The sequence below is a fragment of the Anabrus simplex genome, chromosome 2, assembly GCF_040414725.1.
Source record: "Anabrus simplex isolate iqAnaSimp1 chromosome 2, ASM4041472v1, whole genome shotgun sequence".
Classification (NCBI taxonomy): Eukaryota; Metazoa; Arthropoda; class Insecta; order Orthoptera; family Tettigoniidae; genus Anabrus; species Anabrus simplex.
The window spans coordinates 193,062,697-193,079,295 of NC_090266.1; the positions used below are offsets into that span (position 1 = coordinate 193,062,697).

Sequence of the window (16,599 nt, forward strand, 5' to 3'; positions counted from 1 at the left end):
CTTTGTCCGAGAAGGTTTGTACTTTCCTACTTTCCTAGCAACTGTGACTCGAGAGGGTATAACAATTTTAATATCCACCAAGCCATACTTTTTGCCCATTTCTATCAGCGTTTGCCCTAAATCTAGAAATATTTCACCCTCAATAGTTATAAACGGTCTCTTAAGTCCTTGACGCACTTGTCAGTCACCCAGTCTTTGCGCTCTTTCAAAATATTTTTAGACTGTGGCAAATTTGGGTCAGATCTGCAGGCATGTTGCAACTACTTGAGATTCTTGAATGGGTGCTGAGTATCTTTTTACAAAATTTGCATTTCGAGTAACCTACCAACTTATTTTATACTTGTTCATGAACACATGAAAATATTTCCCATGCTAGATTTGAGCCCTATTTTGTTGCTAGAATAAATTCACCATTTTTTAATGTTTCTTCAATTTCCTTTACAGTTCATTTGTTCATTTTCCTGCTAGTTGCACCTCTAACTACAACGGAGCTGCACTCGACGCAATATGTAGCTACACTAATATATAATGGCACATTCACGTCGCATCGATAGCAAACTTCACGTTCACTCTTGTCAAGTCCGGCAGTCCGAACGGGTCCCAGGCAACCTGTCCGGCAGGTTTTGGTTTCCTATGACTAGCGCACTCAGTACGTGCACACTCTTATTTCGTTGATGCTCAAGCTAAGCTGCTTTGCTTGTTGCAGAGCAGCTGGGGGCAGGCAAGCCTGAAGTACAGTTTGTGCACCTTTGTTTGTAATAAACAATTTCAAGAAAGTACAATGCTTTTTGATGAATATGAATGTAAATTACAGTGTGGCCCAAGGTTCCTATAAGTATTAAACATTATTTGGTGTACTGAATAACTTAATTAGAACTTGCATTAAAGAAACTCTAGAGAAACCAGTGGCATATGCTGGGAACAAGACGTGGGCTACCACTACACTTAGGTTTCTCTCCCCCGCCCCCCTTCCCCCCCCTTCCACCCCCTTCCCCCCAGCACTCCACCACCATTTCGACAGTTGGCTTAGTTGAACATCAAGTCTTAAGCGTTTTGAGACACTGGAGTAGCCTGCTGAGTTATCAAGGCTGTTTTACAAGCTACTGTCTAGGCCTCTTCCACTACCAATACTCTACGCCTGATCAGTGGAAATGGTAGCATAGTGTTAAGCAAATTAAAACCCAGCTTTGTGGCTGAACGGATAGAATGCTTGCCTTTGGTCCCGGTTCAATTCTTGGGATCAACCTCCTCGTACTCTTAATTCCCCTGACTTGGGGATTGGGTATTTGTGAAGTCTTTGCCATTCATTTCATTCTCATTGGGTCACCACCAAGCATTTCCAGAGGCTATGCATCATTATCATTATTATTATTATTATTATTATTATTATTATTATTATTATTATTATTATTATTATTATTATTATTATTATTATTATTATTATTATTTTCATCATCAAACTAAAACGTAGAATTTTACAGCATTACCTGCGGTCATACACTTCATTGACTGTTTTATTAGCTTCCTTGGTAGATCAGTGATGGTGTCCGACCCATGATCACAAGTTCAATTCCAAACAAAAGAGAATTCTAACCCTAAAAGATTGCGTTTCTTCTTAGTAGCTTTACCTACTGATTTAAAAAGGAAAACTGAAAGTGGTCTCGACATTGGTGAAGCCTGGAAGTAGACCAGCTGAAACAATGAAACTAATATACAAGTATGACTTTGCGCCTGCAAAAGTGTAACACTAAGAATTTTACTAACTGGTAACATAGGCAAGAGGTAAAAGAAGTTTATCGAGGCTTGGACTAATAAAAACTTATCTGAGGTCAACAATGTACAAGGCATGACTGAGGGGTGTGAAAATGGAGTTGATAGAGCACAATGTCATATAAGGTAATCTTTAATTCATTACTACATTTATATTTCACCCAAAATCATCATCATGCATTTACACCCTAACACACACATCAAAACAAATTTAATCATTCCCATCTCTGCTGACCAAAGTAAATTTGTCTTCCACCTTGCCCTCACCCCCTACAAAACAAACCAGGACAATATTTCATACTTCCCTTTTCTTCGTCAAAAACATATCAGATGTAAGGCTTTTTAGGCGTTTGCTCTATTAACCAGCGTTTTGTCTTAGGTCTGACACTAGACTCATCAGAGTGGGATGTGTCAGACCCTACCCACTGACGCTGGGGTGTATGCAGGTGAACTTATCAGAAGCCCTTATAAGAGGCACAGTCTGATAACTGCATATGGGAGATAAATCTCCACAATGGAATTATTGCCCACCTAGCAATTCCGAATGGAAAATTCTAAATTCCCATGGAGGGAATGAGATATTTTTCACCAATAGAGCGTGTCAAAAATTTCAAAAACATATCAGATATAAGGCTTTTCAGGCGTTTGCTCTATTAACCAGCATTTTGTCTTAGGTCTGACACTACACTCACCAGAAGGGCTTCTGAGAAGTTCACCTGCATACACCCCAGCATCAGTGGGTAGGGTCTGACACATCCCACTGTGATGACTGTAGTGTCAGACCTAAGACGAAACACTGGTTAATAGAGCAAACGCCTGAAAAGCCTTACATCTGATATGTTTTTGACATTTTTGACATGCTCTATTGGTGAAAAATATCTAATTCCCTCCATGGGAATTTAGAATTTTCCATTCCTTTTTCTTTAGCGCTTAATGGATCCTACAGGATGCAACTCTTGATGCCAAACATTTGGAATGTGTACAAGGTACTCTTTAATACATTTCTGCATTTTCATTCAAAATTATTATCGTGCATTTACTCGCTAATGCACATAGTATGTAATATAACCAAGTAGCACTCCTCTCTCCTGAACACGTTTGTTGCCTACCACCTTCCCCTCGCCGCCCTAGATAGCAAAACTCAACCCGAGCACAAGAACTGACTTAAGTCTAAACATAGTCGCTGGCGGTAACTGATGGTTAGCAGCTTAAGCGAAGTATAGAAAACTTTCTCAGATTTACTAAGGTAACAATGGAGGACTTCTGCATTCACAGATTTGTCTTGATTGTTCATTAAATCACCAATTCACAATCGTTCACAAGTTTATGTAATGCAAACAATATTATACATGTATGTGCATGGTTAAAAGTATTTTGATAGAAACCGAGGATGTTTTTTTTTTAATAAAACATGTCATTCTTTGTTTATTAATGTATTTTGCTCTTTACATGTATGTTATAGTGTTTTGTAGCTGGCCCCGTGGTGTAGGGGTAGCGTACCTTCCTCTTATCCGGAAGCTCCGGGTTTGATTCTGGCAGGTCAGAGATTTTTACCTGGAACCGAGGGCTGGTTCGAGGTCCACTCAGCCTATGTACTTACAGTTGAGGAACTATCTGACGGTGAGATAGCGGCCCCAGTCTAGAAAGCCAAGAATAACGGCTGAGAGGATTCGTCATGCTGACCACACAACACCTCATAATCTGCAGGCCTTCAGGCTGAGCAGCAGTCGCTTAACAAAAAAATCTGGGGTTTAATACAAAATAAAAATAATATTGTCTACCACTTAATTTGTAGTCTTGACCTGTGTGAACAACTGCCTTACCGAGATAAGAAAGCAAGCTTTCAAGTGAAGAAGATTCCTTATTCTGATTGCATTTTAGGTATAATTATCTAATGAAAGGTATTATGTGCTTTTATACTTTACCAGGAATATTTTACTTAATTACAGAGGAAATCTTCAGAAAAATAAACAACACATTCCTGCATTCACACAATTTATTGCATCACAAATAAACTTCATCTCCACATTTAATATTTAGTAAGAACTATAGATAAAATCTCAGTGCCAATACAAATTTCTGTGAAAGAAATAATATAGTTAAAAAAGAACAATTGTATCTAAAATACAGTTAAAACTGTGCTGCACTTGAGAATACCTCACTGATTCTACCAATCCCAGACAGAATTACCTGAACTGACAAGAAGTTTGTTAATTAAGTTACTCCATCTGTGGCATTAAGTCACAACAAAGTCCACAGAGGTTTACCAAGTATTAGAAAATTCTAAACAATACTTTAAAAGAATTTCAATTTTTCTCACATTTTATTTAATAGTCATATAAACAACTTTTGACACTCTCCTTCTGTTGGAATGTAGTTTCTATCGAAATGGAAATATCCAATGCATGAGAAAGGTATTGCTTAATTTTGTACAAATTACAGACTTATGTTTATGCAAATTAAAACCAAGCCGACCTCAGCACTTATAATTTCAAATTCAGTTAAAATCGAGCAACTTTTACACCTATCAGATCATCAGACACAGTATCATCTATGTAAGAAATCTATAAAAAGTAATCAACTTGAATTTTTGATTAAAACTGAAGTTACCCGTACAGTAGAGTCTTGATTATCCATGTCTCAACTAACCGAGGTTCTGTGTTATCCGAGCCCAATAAAATATATGATGATCGATTTTCCATCAGCACCAAACAATTCAATTGTTTCACGGCTTGAGTCTAAATGCTCCCTTCTAATTGGTATCGGACTGAATGCACAACACAACATCTACATTAGTTTGTGGTTCAAGTTATTTATCAATTACTACAATTCAACTGCAGCTTTATTTGTTGGTATGTAGTACTATGTCAGCAGTCAATCAAATGAGTAGAAAAAGAAAGTGATATGATGAAGAGTATGAATTAAATGTTAAAAGTTTGGTATCCCAAGATAAAAATGGTGAAGACAATGGCAACATAACCAATGTAGAAAGAAATATCACTCATATTGATGATTCAAACTAAGGTCAAAGGAATTTTCCCAATAGTATTGGAAGGGATTGCAAGGTGGGCAAAATCCTTTGACCTTAGTTGATTTAAAGCCAATACAGGATTTAAAATATGCGATTTATAAATTGTGATGATTCAAATGTGATCAGAAAAAGCGGAACAGTACGATGAAATATCACTGGCCAACCTAATGTGCTGCGACATCTGCACAAAATGGTAGCGCAAAAGCAAGGCAGCCTAATCAAACAGAAGGCTGTTAAAGATGTTATTTAATGAAATTATGAGCTTTCAATTACTGAACAGTATTACATGCTTCTTGTTTTTTAAATGCAAGAAGCTGTTAACTCATTTTTTTTATTTTTTAGATTTGAATTTTATTTATGCAAGAAGATGTCAACTCAGTCTCTTTCTTATAATGTTACAAAAATCCTCCAGATGTCAGCAGAGGCCGAGATATTTGCCTTGAAGAAGGTGTTGTATCTGAAAAGTGCTATTTTGTTACATGGAAGAAATTTTGATTTCGGAAGAAGGTGTTAACACTGGAAATGAATTAACACCTTCTTGCACCAAGGTCTTCAATTATAACACTATAAACATACCTCTAAAAAATATACAATATTATACAAATAATGACATGTTTTGTTCTACAAGAACATCCTCAGATTCTATCAAATCACTTAAATCATGCATAAATATGTAAAAGTATTGTTTACATTGCGTAAACTTGTCAATGATAGAGAATTAGGTGATAATATGAGCAAATATTAACAAATAATGATGATTTTAGTGTTTGGAGACAATGAACTAAGTTTCGGCAATACAGATAAGTACAACATTCTTTTCGTTATATTAATACGGTGATGGTTGATTTCTTATAAAATCATCATTATTTGTTAATACTTGTTCATATCATCACCTAATTCTCTATCATTGGAAAGTTAATGAAACTTAAACAATACTGTACATATTTACGCATGATTAAAATGATTTAATAGAATCTGAAGATGTTCTTGTAGAACAAAACATGTCATTCTTTGTAAAATAGTGTGTATTTTTTTAGAGGTATGTTTATAGTGTTACAATTATATTGAAATTTTGTATGTTTGACTGAGTGGAAAGTTTCTATGTCTCATTTCACTAAGTCGACACTGGAAAGTATGGCTTCCGTCTTAAAAAAAACTTCCTTTTTTAAATGCTACGGGCTTAAATGCTTTACTGACAGATAGGTCTTATGGCGACGATGGGATAGGAAAGAGCTAGGAGTGGGAAGGAAGTGGCCGTGGCCCTAATTACAGTACAGCCCCAGCATTTGCTTGGCATGAAAATGGGAAACCATAGAAAACCATCTTCAGGGCTGCCGACAGTGGAGTTCGAACCCACCATCTCGTGGATGCAAGCTCACAGCTGCGCAACCCTAACCACACGGCCAACTCGCCCGGTAATGAAGACTCTACTGTACTTCATATTCACCAGCAGGTGACTAGACAATAGTGACTTTTCTGCAGTTATTAGAAAAATTCATACAATAACATTTAACAACACCTTTCACTTAGCATTCACAGTTTGTATATGTTGACAAATTCTTTCTACTAGTGCCACAATCAATTTAGTTAACATAATCATTCATTCCATCTAAGTCATCAGTTCAGAACATTGGATCTTCTAACGTGCCTTACTTGCAAGGCAAGTAACATGTCTGTAACAAGTACTTGGTATGAGGAAAATTTCTTAAAATAGAATTAATCATAATTACATTAAGTCCGTCTCTTACCATGGTATATGTGATTTCTGTACTCTCATCAGCCTGTACAAGAAAGGTGAGATTTCCCCTTTATACTACCAAAATTTGCTTAACTATCAACTATTCCAAATTCAGCATATACTTGAAAGTGAGAAATACCTGAAACTTGTTTAATTTAAAGGAGAAATATAAAGTATATGATATCTGTAGAGAATTGGTAGACAATAAAATGTCTACTACCATTACAGTAACACAAACCTGACAACACAGATACAGAAAACAGTGTACATGAGCATTTTCAAAATTATAAAGAGAATGAACTATGCAGGCTATGGTTGAATGGGAAATGAGATGAACATAATGAACACACAAGCCTTACTTAACTATATCAGTAACAAAAAGGGTGAACTCTTAACAATGACAGTAAAGTTAAAGGACTTTTCAGTAATGAAACAGTACAATGAAGGCACATACTTTCTTACGAATATCTAACACATTATTTACATATATAAAACACTTTGTATAATTTCCATATATTACAATATTCTACATAACATTCAGTCTTATTCAAATATTTAAAGCAGGTGGTTTCCAGTTTTTTAAGACTAGCTATGAGACATTTTTATTTGTAAAACATCTTTTAAAAAAGAATTTAATTGTACTCTACACGTACATCCACAGAATGCAGATTCTCTATCCGAGCCATCACAACGAACACATGTCTGTACACTGTTAATGCAACACAAATAAATTAATAAACAAACCGATCAGGTATTCAGATTGTCATCCTTTCTCGTGCCTCCACGCCAGCAAACATGATCTGCTTCATTTACCTTGATTTTGAATGGTTCTTTGACTGAATTGCGGTTATTCTGGAAACTTCCATTCGAAATTTGAACTGTAGTTCTATAGGTTGTCAGTGGGGTATTTCCTTTGCGAATAGAAGCCGTGTAGTCTTTGGTACCTTGCCGTTTTAGTGAGAAATCCTTGTGTCCCTCTTTATTGTTCCAGTCTTTCCAACGAATCCACCGGTGACGTGTAATAGTGTCCACTGGACCCCAATTGCGGGATGGCTTCAGTGAACTTATACATTTCTGTCAAAAACAAATTGTAATATTCAGAGAATGAGATAGCCTTTTAGACATACATTTTTCAACAAAAAGTAATATAGGTTGCATTGATTGATTGATTGTGGAATAAATTATCTTATTGTGCCTTTCACCAATAAACAAACTACAAATGCAAAATAATTTAAATTTTACAATAACATTCTTTATTTAGGTTGGACTGTGTCATTGTTCTATGTATTTATGTACAAATTGCCAATGTTTCCAATACATTGTAGTATTCTTTATCAAGATGCCTTAGATACCCCTACTTGATCTGAGGCAATCAATCTCTCTAAGCAGCTAAAATCGATCAGTTGGTTTTTTTGTGGGAAATCCCTGTACCTCTCTCTATTGTTCCAGTCTCTCCACTGAATCCTCTGACCACAGATTATAATATCTACTGGGCTCAAGTAATTTTAGCTGCCTGGGGAGACTGAACACCATAGATTAAGTAGGGCATATCAGTCAGTGATCAGGAATAATGCAAGTATTTGAAGTGTCACCTAAACTGTACACAATGTACATAATAATATCGTGGTCCAATCCAGACATAGAATGTAATAGTGATTCAATAGACCATGGAAGCCTTAACTCAAAGATAATTCAAGTTCAATACAATGTTTCTCACACTGAATGATTGTGATTTTAGTCTTAGATAATAAATATTCTTGTTGAGAAATATATTCTTTTTGTAAAGCAAAGTCAATTTTACAGTAAATGTTAAGACTGTAGCATAAAATTCTACCAGTATATTACGTGATGTAGTGAAAGAATTGGTCTAATTTCTTTTGAGGTAACTTTCAATCACACAAGAAATGTGACCTGTTCTATTTTAATGCATATAGGCAATGGCAGAGGTAAAACTGGGTGAGCAGCACATGAGTATATGTAAAAAGTACAACCATTATAACAAATTGTGCACCCAATTAAAGCAACATTTTGGAAATAACAAACTGGTACTATCAAACAATGCACTTAACTTCCTTACAAGTCACATTTGCACATTTCATGTTTCTGGAAAAGAATCATTGTTGGGAATAATCCAATAAATATATTTCTTTTGTTTTGACATGTCAAAAACCAGCATGAAAGTTTACAGCAATGTCAACACTTCCACTGCAGCACATGTCACTGACAATGCAAGCTCTCTATGCTGCTAACCCTCAAACAATTACGGTAGCTTTTATTATCACTGTTACTGGATACAACAGTTTCTAGCTACTAGCTGTACACATTATTCATACAATCTACCAGAAATAATAGTGTAGCCACATTGTTTTTTATATGAGAGATGTTTTAGGTCTTTCTTTTTCTTGTGAAAGAGATAACCAGACTGTAGTTATTCTTTTTCATCATCATCATCATCATCATCATCATCATCATCATCACCACCACCACCACATCCATTTCCCTCGTCTAGCTCCTACGGGTAAAAGAAATAAACTGACAAGTATATCAAGTAAATAATATTACATCAGTCATGGGACTCGTCTCAGCCACTTAGCGGCCATCTTCAGCCAAATAAAAATTAAACAGATCGTGTGATAACTAAAACATACGTATACCAGACAAAGACAATGTTGCAGGAATAATTATAACATTAAAATACATATAATAACAAAGTAATGGTTGTGATCTTCTTGTCATAATATGATGTCTTTAAGTTGACTTCGGACCTTAAGCAAAGAAGTAAATCTCCTATTGGATTGGGATGTTTATGGCACTTTTCCACCTTCCTCTATCAGACCACCATTGTTGCTCCTTAACTGTGTTCCAATCCAGGTTTATTCTAATTATACTATTCTTGATTGTTTTCAACCACCTTAGTCTGAGTTTCCCACCTATCTGGATTTCCATCATCCACTTTGGCAGCCTTCCCTCTTCCATCCTCTTAACATGTTTATTCCTCTCCATTTCATCCAAAGTTTTTCCTCTCCAATTTCCTTCCTGGATGTCCTCGTGTCATACTCTGTCCTTTCTTGTCTTTCCTATCATCATCATCATCATCATCATCATCATCATCATCATCATCATCACCACCACCACCACCACCACCACCACTGCCTTCCTCCTCCTTTCCCCTTATACTGCTGAATCGGGGCATTTATAGTACTTCTCCACCTTCCTATCTCCTTCCACCATTCCTCTTCCATCATGTTGCCCCAGTCCAGGAGGTTTCTTCTACTTGCACTCCTCTTTAATGAATCGATCCACCTTGTTCTAGGTTTCTCTCTCTCGCTCTCTTTCCCTCAATCTTCATCTCCATCATCTGTTTTGGTATTATTTTCTTCTCCAACCTCTTTATATGTCCAGATCATCTTAGTTTATTCCTATAAATTCTCTCATTTAGATTTTCTTTTCTGACTTCCTTTCTAACATCATCGTTTCTCACTCCGTCTTTCCTCATTTTTCCCAACATACTTCTTAGGTATTTCATTTCACTGGCCAGAATTCTACTCTTCTCCCTACTTGTGACTGTCCAGGTCTCAGACACATGAGTCAATATGAGTGCATAATACATTTTGTACATTACCTCTTTACATTTCCCTGGTCCTTCTTTATTCCAGCATTGTATTCTGCATTAATTCACTCCCTAGGTTTTTGAAACTGTCCAAAATTTCAAGGTTTTTACCACCAATTTTCCCTCTTGATGTCACCATGGTCTTGCTTTCCCCTGTACTGATATTCACACCATACTTTTCAATTTTTTCATTCAGTGCATCAAATTGGTCTTGTACTTCTTTGCTGTTTGTTCCCCAGACCTCCTATATAATCTACAAACAGTATTAACTTCAGCTCCCTGTCACTGTATTTTACCTTTGTCTCCTTCACAGTTTCATCTCTAACCATTATGAATAACAGTGGCGACAGCATACTTCCTTGTTGTAATTCTTTTTTTTTTTTTTTTTTTTTTCAAAAACACTCTTGTTTTCTTCACAGGTGTCTGGACACTGCCACAACATTTTGTATGGTTCTTGCACATATTCTACAAGTACCTATCATTTGTTTTCCATATCCTTCCTGTTGCAATACTTTCTATACCTCTGCTCTGGGTACACTATCACGAGCCTTTTCTAAATCAAGGAATGTCATCACAATCTCTCTTCTGTATTCTCAGTGTTTTTCCATTAACTACCTCATACTGAAAATGCTATCTAGTGTTCATCTTCCATTTCAAAAGCCATATTTGCCATCTTGCAATTGTCCTTCCAAATTTCTTCTCCTTCTCTTTTCTAGTTCCCTTTCAAATATTTTTGCTACCTGAGATACAACTGCAATTCCTCAATAATTATCCCAAATCTTCTCGTCACCCTTCTTTACTCCAGTCATGTGGCACAGAATTTTCTTTCCACATAGATCAAGATAGTCGATACAGCCATTTTAGAAAAACAGGTCCTGCTGCTTTTATTATTTCCACACACAATTCAAGCATTGCTGCTGCTTTTCCCACTTTCATTTGTTTGACAACAGTTCACATTTCTTCCATTATGATTTCACTCTCACATTCTGTCTCTTCACACACTGCCTCTATCATCACATCTACACCCCTTCTCACATTCAGCCGTGGGTGTAGCGGGGGGGTTACTAGGGGTTAAAACCCTCTCCTCTCCCCATGGAAATTTTACAAAAACAAAAATAAACTGAAACTAACAATAAACAATAAACTAAATAAACATTCAGACACATAATTGTAGAATGAACAGATCTGTTGAAATCTATTTTCTAAGAAGCCTCGAAAGTTCGATATTAGATTGTAAACTGAACATGCCACTCGCTGTAAAACTGTTGTCCTTGACCGATTGTTCTTGTTCTGTATTAATGAACATATGTTCACTTGTATTAGTGACCTTATAATGACACAAGTCATGTATGCGCACACCACACAAGCACCTTCCTTGTGTTCTATCGTCATTTTGTAACTGTAACACCCTCCCCAGCGGTCGATCCTGCCTACACTACTGCATTCAGGAGTTCATCAGATTAATCCTTCCATCTTTTCTTTGTCTCCTCTGGTTGTGTTAAAAGCCAGGTTGTGAGTTTCACAAAAAGGAAAAGTCCCCTCGGTTTTAATTACTGCGTTGATGGGGTGAAAGTTCCTTATGGGCATCACTGTAAGTACCTAGGTGTTAATATAAGGACAAATCTTCATTGGGACAATCACATAAATGGGATTGTAAATATTAGGTACAGATCTCTGCACATGGTAACGAGGGTGTTTAGGGGTTGTAGTAAGGACGTAAAGGTGAGGGCATATAGGTCTCTGGTAAGACCCCAAATAGAGTATGGTTCCAGTGTATGGGACCATCACCAGGATGACTTGATTCAAACTCTGGAAAAATTCCAAAGTAAAGCAGCTTGATTTGTTCTGGGTGATTTCCGACAAAAGAGTAGTGTTACAAAAATGTCGCAAAGTTTGGGCTGGGAAGACTTGAGAAAAAGAAGACGAGCTGCTTGAGTAAGTGGTATGTTCCGAGCTGTCAGTGGAGAGATGGTGTGGAATGACATTAGTAGAAGAGTAAGTTTGAGTGGAGTCTTTAAAAGTAGGAAAGATCACAATATGAAGATAAAGTTGGAATTAGAGAGGACAAATTGGGGCAAATATTTTTTTTATAGAAAGGGGAGTTAGGGACAGGAATAACTTACCAAGGGAGATGTTCAATAAATTTCCAGTTTCTTTGAAATCATTTAAGAGAAGGCTACAAAAACAACATAAGGAATCTGCCACCTGGGTGACTGCCCTAAATGCAGATCAGTAGTGATTGATGATTGATGGTGTTATTATCTCTCCCTTTTTTTTCCTCTTTCACCTGCTTTCTTGCATCTTCTTTTCTTTTACTTTATTCAGTTTTATTCCCATTCCAAACTTACCATGTTTTCTTATTTTTCAATGCTTCCTTTAGCCTCTCACTCCATCATGGAGACTATCTTTCAGCTATTCTGCCACAAGCATACTGCACAGCTCACAAAATTCTTCCACACTCTCCACTTCAGTTCTTGGCAAGTGTTGTTTCAGTTTATATTGGCATTTTTCTTTTATTTCTATAGCTTTTAATTTCAATTTCTTCTCTCATATTTCTTTCATTTGCACTATTTTTCCTACTATTGCTACCACTACTCTATGGTCTCCATTAAAGGCAACCTCTGACAAGGCTGTTACATCTAACAAATGTGAATGATTTGCTCTTTCCATCGAGTCCTGTCTTTGTCCTTCTGATTCCCAAACCATATCTTGTAATATTTCTACTATTTTTCCTGAACCATGTATTGCCCAGAGTTAACCCATTTCTTACACAAAAATATACCAACTTCTTTCCCTCTTCATTCTTCTCTCCATATCCAAAAGTCCAGTTACTTCTTCCATTCCTTTTCAGTCACATCCAGCCATTGCATTACTGTCTCCCACGACAGTCACTTTTACATCCTTTATTTCCCTGTCCAGTGTCTCCAGGAATTTGTCCATATCAACTTCTTTGCATCCAGTCTGGAGTGCATACACTTGAACAAAATTCTTTACTTCATTCTCTGTATTTGATGTAAGTGTACCTTGATTATTTTATCACTTATATAGTCTACTTTATCTACATACTCATTTAAAATCTTGTTTGTTATTATCTCCACTCCATTCTTTGCCTTCAGTAGAGTGTTTTCCTCCTTCAACTTATTTCATCTTTCTCTCCACTTAACCTCACTCAATCCCATCAAAAGTGAGTGTTGGACATGCGGTTAGTGTTGCGTAGCTCTGAGCTTGCATTCAGGAGATTGTGGGGCTGTACCATAATTAAGGCCACAGCTGCTACCTTCTGAATCTTATCCCTTTCCCTTCCTTGTATCGCCAAAAACATTTCATGTGTTAGTGTGACGTTAAAACACCATTTAAAAAAAAGGAAGGGGAAAAATATTATAGCAATACTATATGCTCCTTCTCCATAAAATCAATCACCTCTTCTGATTTTCCAGTGACATGAGGTTAATTATTGCCACCTTCATAACATTCTCTACTGATCGCCCACTTCTCATAGTTCCCCCAGCATTGCTTTTGGGAAACACCCTATCCTTTTCCAAGGCTCATTTAAAAGTGCAATTTTCATTTTAGGCTATTATTATCGTGGGGTCGCTACTCTCAAAGGCATTTTAAAGCTACTGCTAGCAGGTGATCAGGCCGCTCCTAACATGGAGTACAGACGCTTTGTGCAGCCACCCCTAAACTGGGGTTCCAGTGTAATTTCTTTCACTGAGGAGATCATTACCCCACCTAAGGAAACTCATCTGGCCAATGCCATTGTTCATCTTAGGGGATAAGATTATTTATCATGCCCAGCACTCTGCATTGAGACACTGGCTGCATGGTCTGCTCATTACCGAAGTGGGGTAACTGGCCAGACAGATCTATCAAAAAAAAAAATTGGCCACGTAAGGAACCGAGTAGATAATTACCCGTGTCTAGAACTGCTAGTGCATATAAGCAGCTCAGATATAAAACAAAATGAAGTACTGTAGGTAGCTAAGGTGCAATTTATATGACAAAAATAAAATTATGCACGATTTGCAAAGAGGAGACACTATTCAAATCACAACCCTATCACAAAAAACGGCCCTTCTAATCACACTGTTAGTAATGGACACAAAAGCCAAAGTGTTTCTATCCAAAGAGACAGTTTCTGAGGACAGCCATGCAGAAAGCAGTTGAAAGCACTCCAAACTAGATAAAACATGTAGACAAGATGTGGGCTTTTGGGCTTATGCCGTGTCAAGAAAGCAAGGTGAAACTCTTCATGTTTTGCAAAGAACTTTGCTCCGTGTCTGCAGAAAATAATCTCGGCTGTTCACGAGGAAGACTTCAACAATAATGAGGGTATCAATCAATCAATCAATCAATCAATCAATACTGATCAGCATTTAGGGAAGTGTCCCAGGTGGCAGATTCCCTATCTGTTGTTTTCCTAGCCTTTCCTTAAATGATTTAAGAAGTCTTTACAGCCGCAGCTGTAGTGGTACGCTCATTCGTCACCAGGTGGCTCGCTGTATGCTGGCACAGCGCTCCGAGTGGGAACGGACCACAACATTAAGCTCCAGTTAAGATGTTCATCACACCGTGTGTGCTTGAGAAGTAACAGAGAGGACGCCAGACAAATCAGGGACGAATATGGTAGAAGAAATAAATAGAAACGGAAATAAAATAAAATGCAACAAAAGACATGAGGATAGAATAGAACAGAGCTGAAGAATGGAAAGAAAGTATGTGATGAAAACCAGGAGATGATAATGATGTGAGACAGTGTGGGAGAGTGGCATTACCAGTGTTTACATGTTATGAACGTTATGACACTTAATAACAAAACACTTAGCTTAGAATGAACCATTTGGTGATGATGAACATACAAGTTTGGAAAACGCTGAAACAAAATAATATAGAAAGGATACTGAAGAGAACTACCTCCATAAATCCTTAATGCCTGGCAACCACGTATTACTTAATAGATAGCCAGTGTCCCTGTTACTTCTCATGCACACACGGTGTGATATAACATCTTAATTGGAGCTTAATGCTGTCATCAGCTCCTCCTTGGAGGGCTGTGCCAGCATACAGTGAGCCACCTGGTGATGAATGAGCATACCACTACAGCTGCAATGGTAAAGCATTCTTAAATTCAAACCCTCATTATTGTAGAAGTCCTCCTCGTGAACAGTCGAGATTTTCTTCTGAAGATGCAGAGCAAATTTCTCTGCGAAATGCGAGGAGTTTCACCTTGTTTTTTTTTGACATGGCATAAGCACAAAAGCCCACATCATGTTTACAAGAACGGGCCGTGAGAGCATCAATAATAAGATAAAACACTCAATTCCATAAAATTATTATCACTATGTAATGGTCAACAATGATGCAAAAATAAAATAAACTATTACACCTCAACTGAAATCTAATAGTTCTAGTTATGTCAGCAGTAATACATAATGCTCAAATATTCATGAGAAAAAAAATGCACATAGTGAATTAGTCTGTAAATGTAAGAATATTACTGCTGCTAAGCTTACCTGAGCAAAATTGTAATCTACTTGTGAGAGTATTTGATGTATGGCAGTACAGATGAATATAATCCACATGAGGGCATACAAGCCCCATCCTAGGGCAAACACCCATATATGATCATCATAATTCTGGCTTGCACCCTTCAGTGGAAGATCAACTACAGACCATATTTCCAGCATCTACCAAACAGAATGAGGGTAAAATCAGATTTCCAAGAAAGTGTAAACAATAAAAATAATTACACTCACTCAATCGCTCCATAACTGTTTATAAACAGTGTTACTAATCAATTTATACAAGGTAGTCAGAAATGACATGAACTGGGTATATGAGCATTAGAGGGTTGTCATGCTGATAAATAATTTAAAGAAATAATTTGATATCTCGCAACACTGTCATTTTATCAACTTATCGCTTCGTGGGGAAATTCAAATGGGCTTTGCGTGGCAATGTTGCTAAATATGTACGTGACTTAAGAACAGCTTGAGAGCCATGCCGAGAAATCAGCATCAACCATTGTTTCCCCTCAGTGTCACCGTAGCATACTTGCTTCGACGTGATCCTTATCAGCTTGGAGGTCTGTATTCAAGCCCCTCCCCTGGTGTAGTTTCATTTTTCGACTGGTGCTCTCATGCCGGTTTTAAGCCATGTACAGATCTAGCAACACCGTGTCGCTAAACCTATTCGAATTCGCCCGCAAAGTGATCTCATTGGCTAACTTCAGCACCTGATTAAATGACAACATGCGAGATATCAAATTACAGTAGAATCTCAAATCGCCTCGGGAGCCAAATTTTATTTTGAGTTATCAAAATATTGAGATATAGAGAATACCATTTTAAGCATGTATAACACCTAACTGAATTTTATGTATCTACGGGCTTATACTGAATATACTATTTTCAACTGCATTTTACAATATATACAAACTATTTTACGCCA

The 16,599-nt window shown here is 37.1% G+C and overlaps 1 protein-coding gene across 1 annotated transcript in view; it reads right to left on the bottom strand.

The window, feature by feature from the left end:
- Positions 1-3,748: 3,748 nt before the first annotated feature.
- The window catches only part of LOC136863997 (sodium-dependent nutrient amino acid transporter 1), a 463,829-nt gene continuing 450,978 nt past the window's right edge, over positions 3,749-16,599 (bottom strand). Inside the window, exons 14-15 of the mRNA XM_067140491.2 lie at positions 15,663-15,836; positions 3,749-7,613 (exon numbers count right to left, since the gene is read on the bottom strand). Coding sequence (XP_066996592.2) covers positions 7,287-7,613; positions 15,663-15,836 — 501 coding nt within the window. The 3' untranslated portion in view covers positions 3,749-7,286. The remainder of the gene's footprint in view (positions 7,614-15,662; positions 15,837-16,599) is intronic.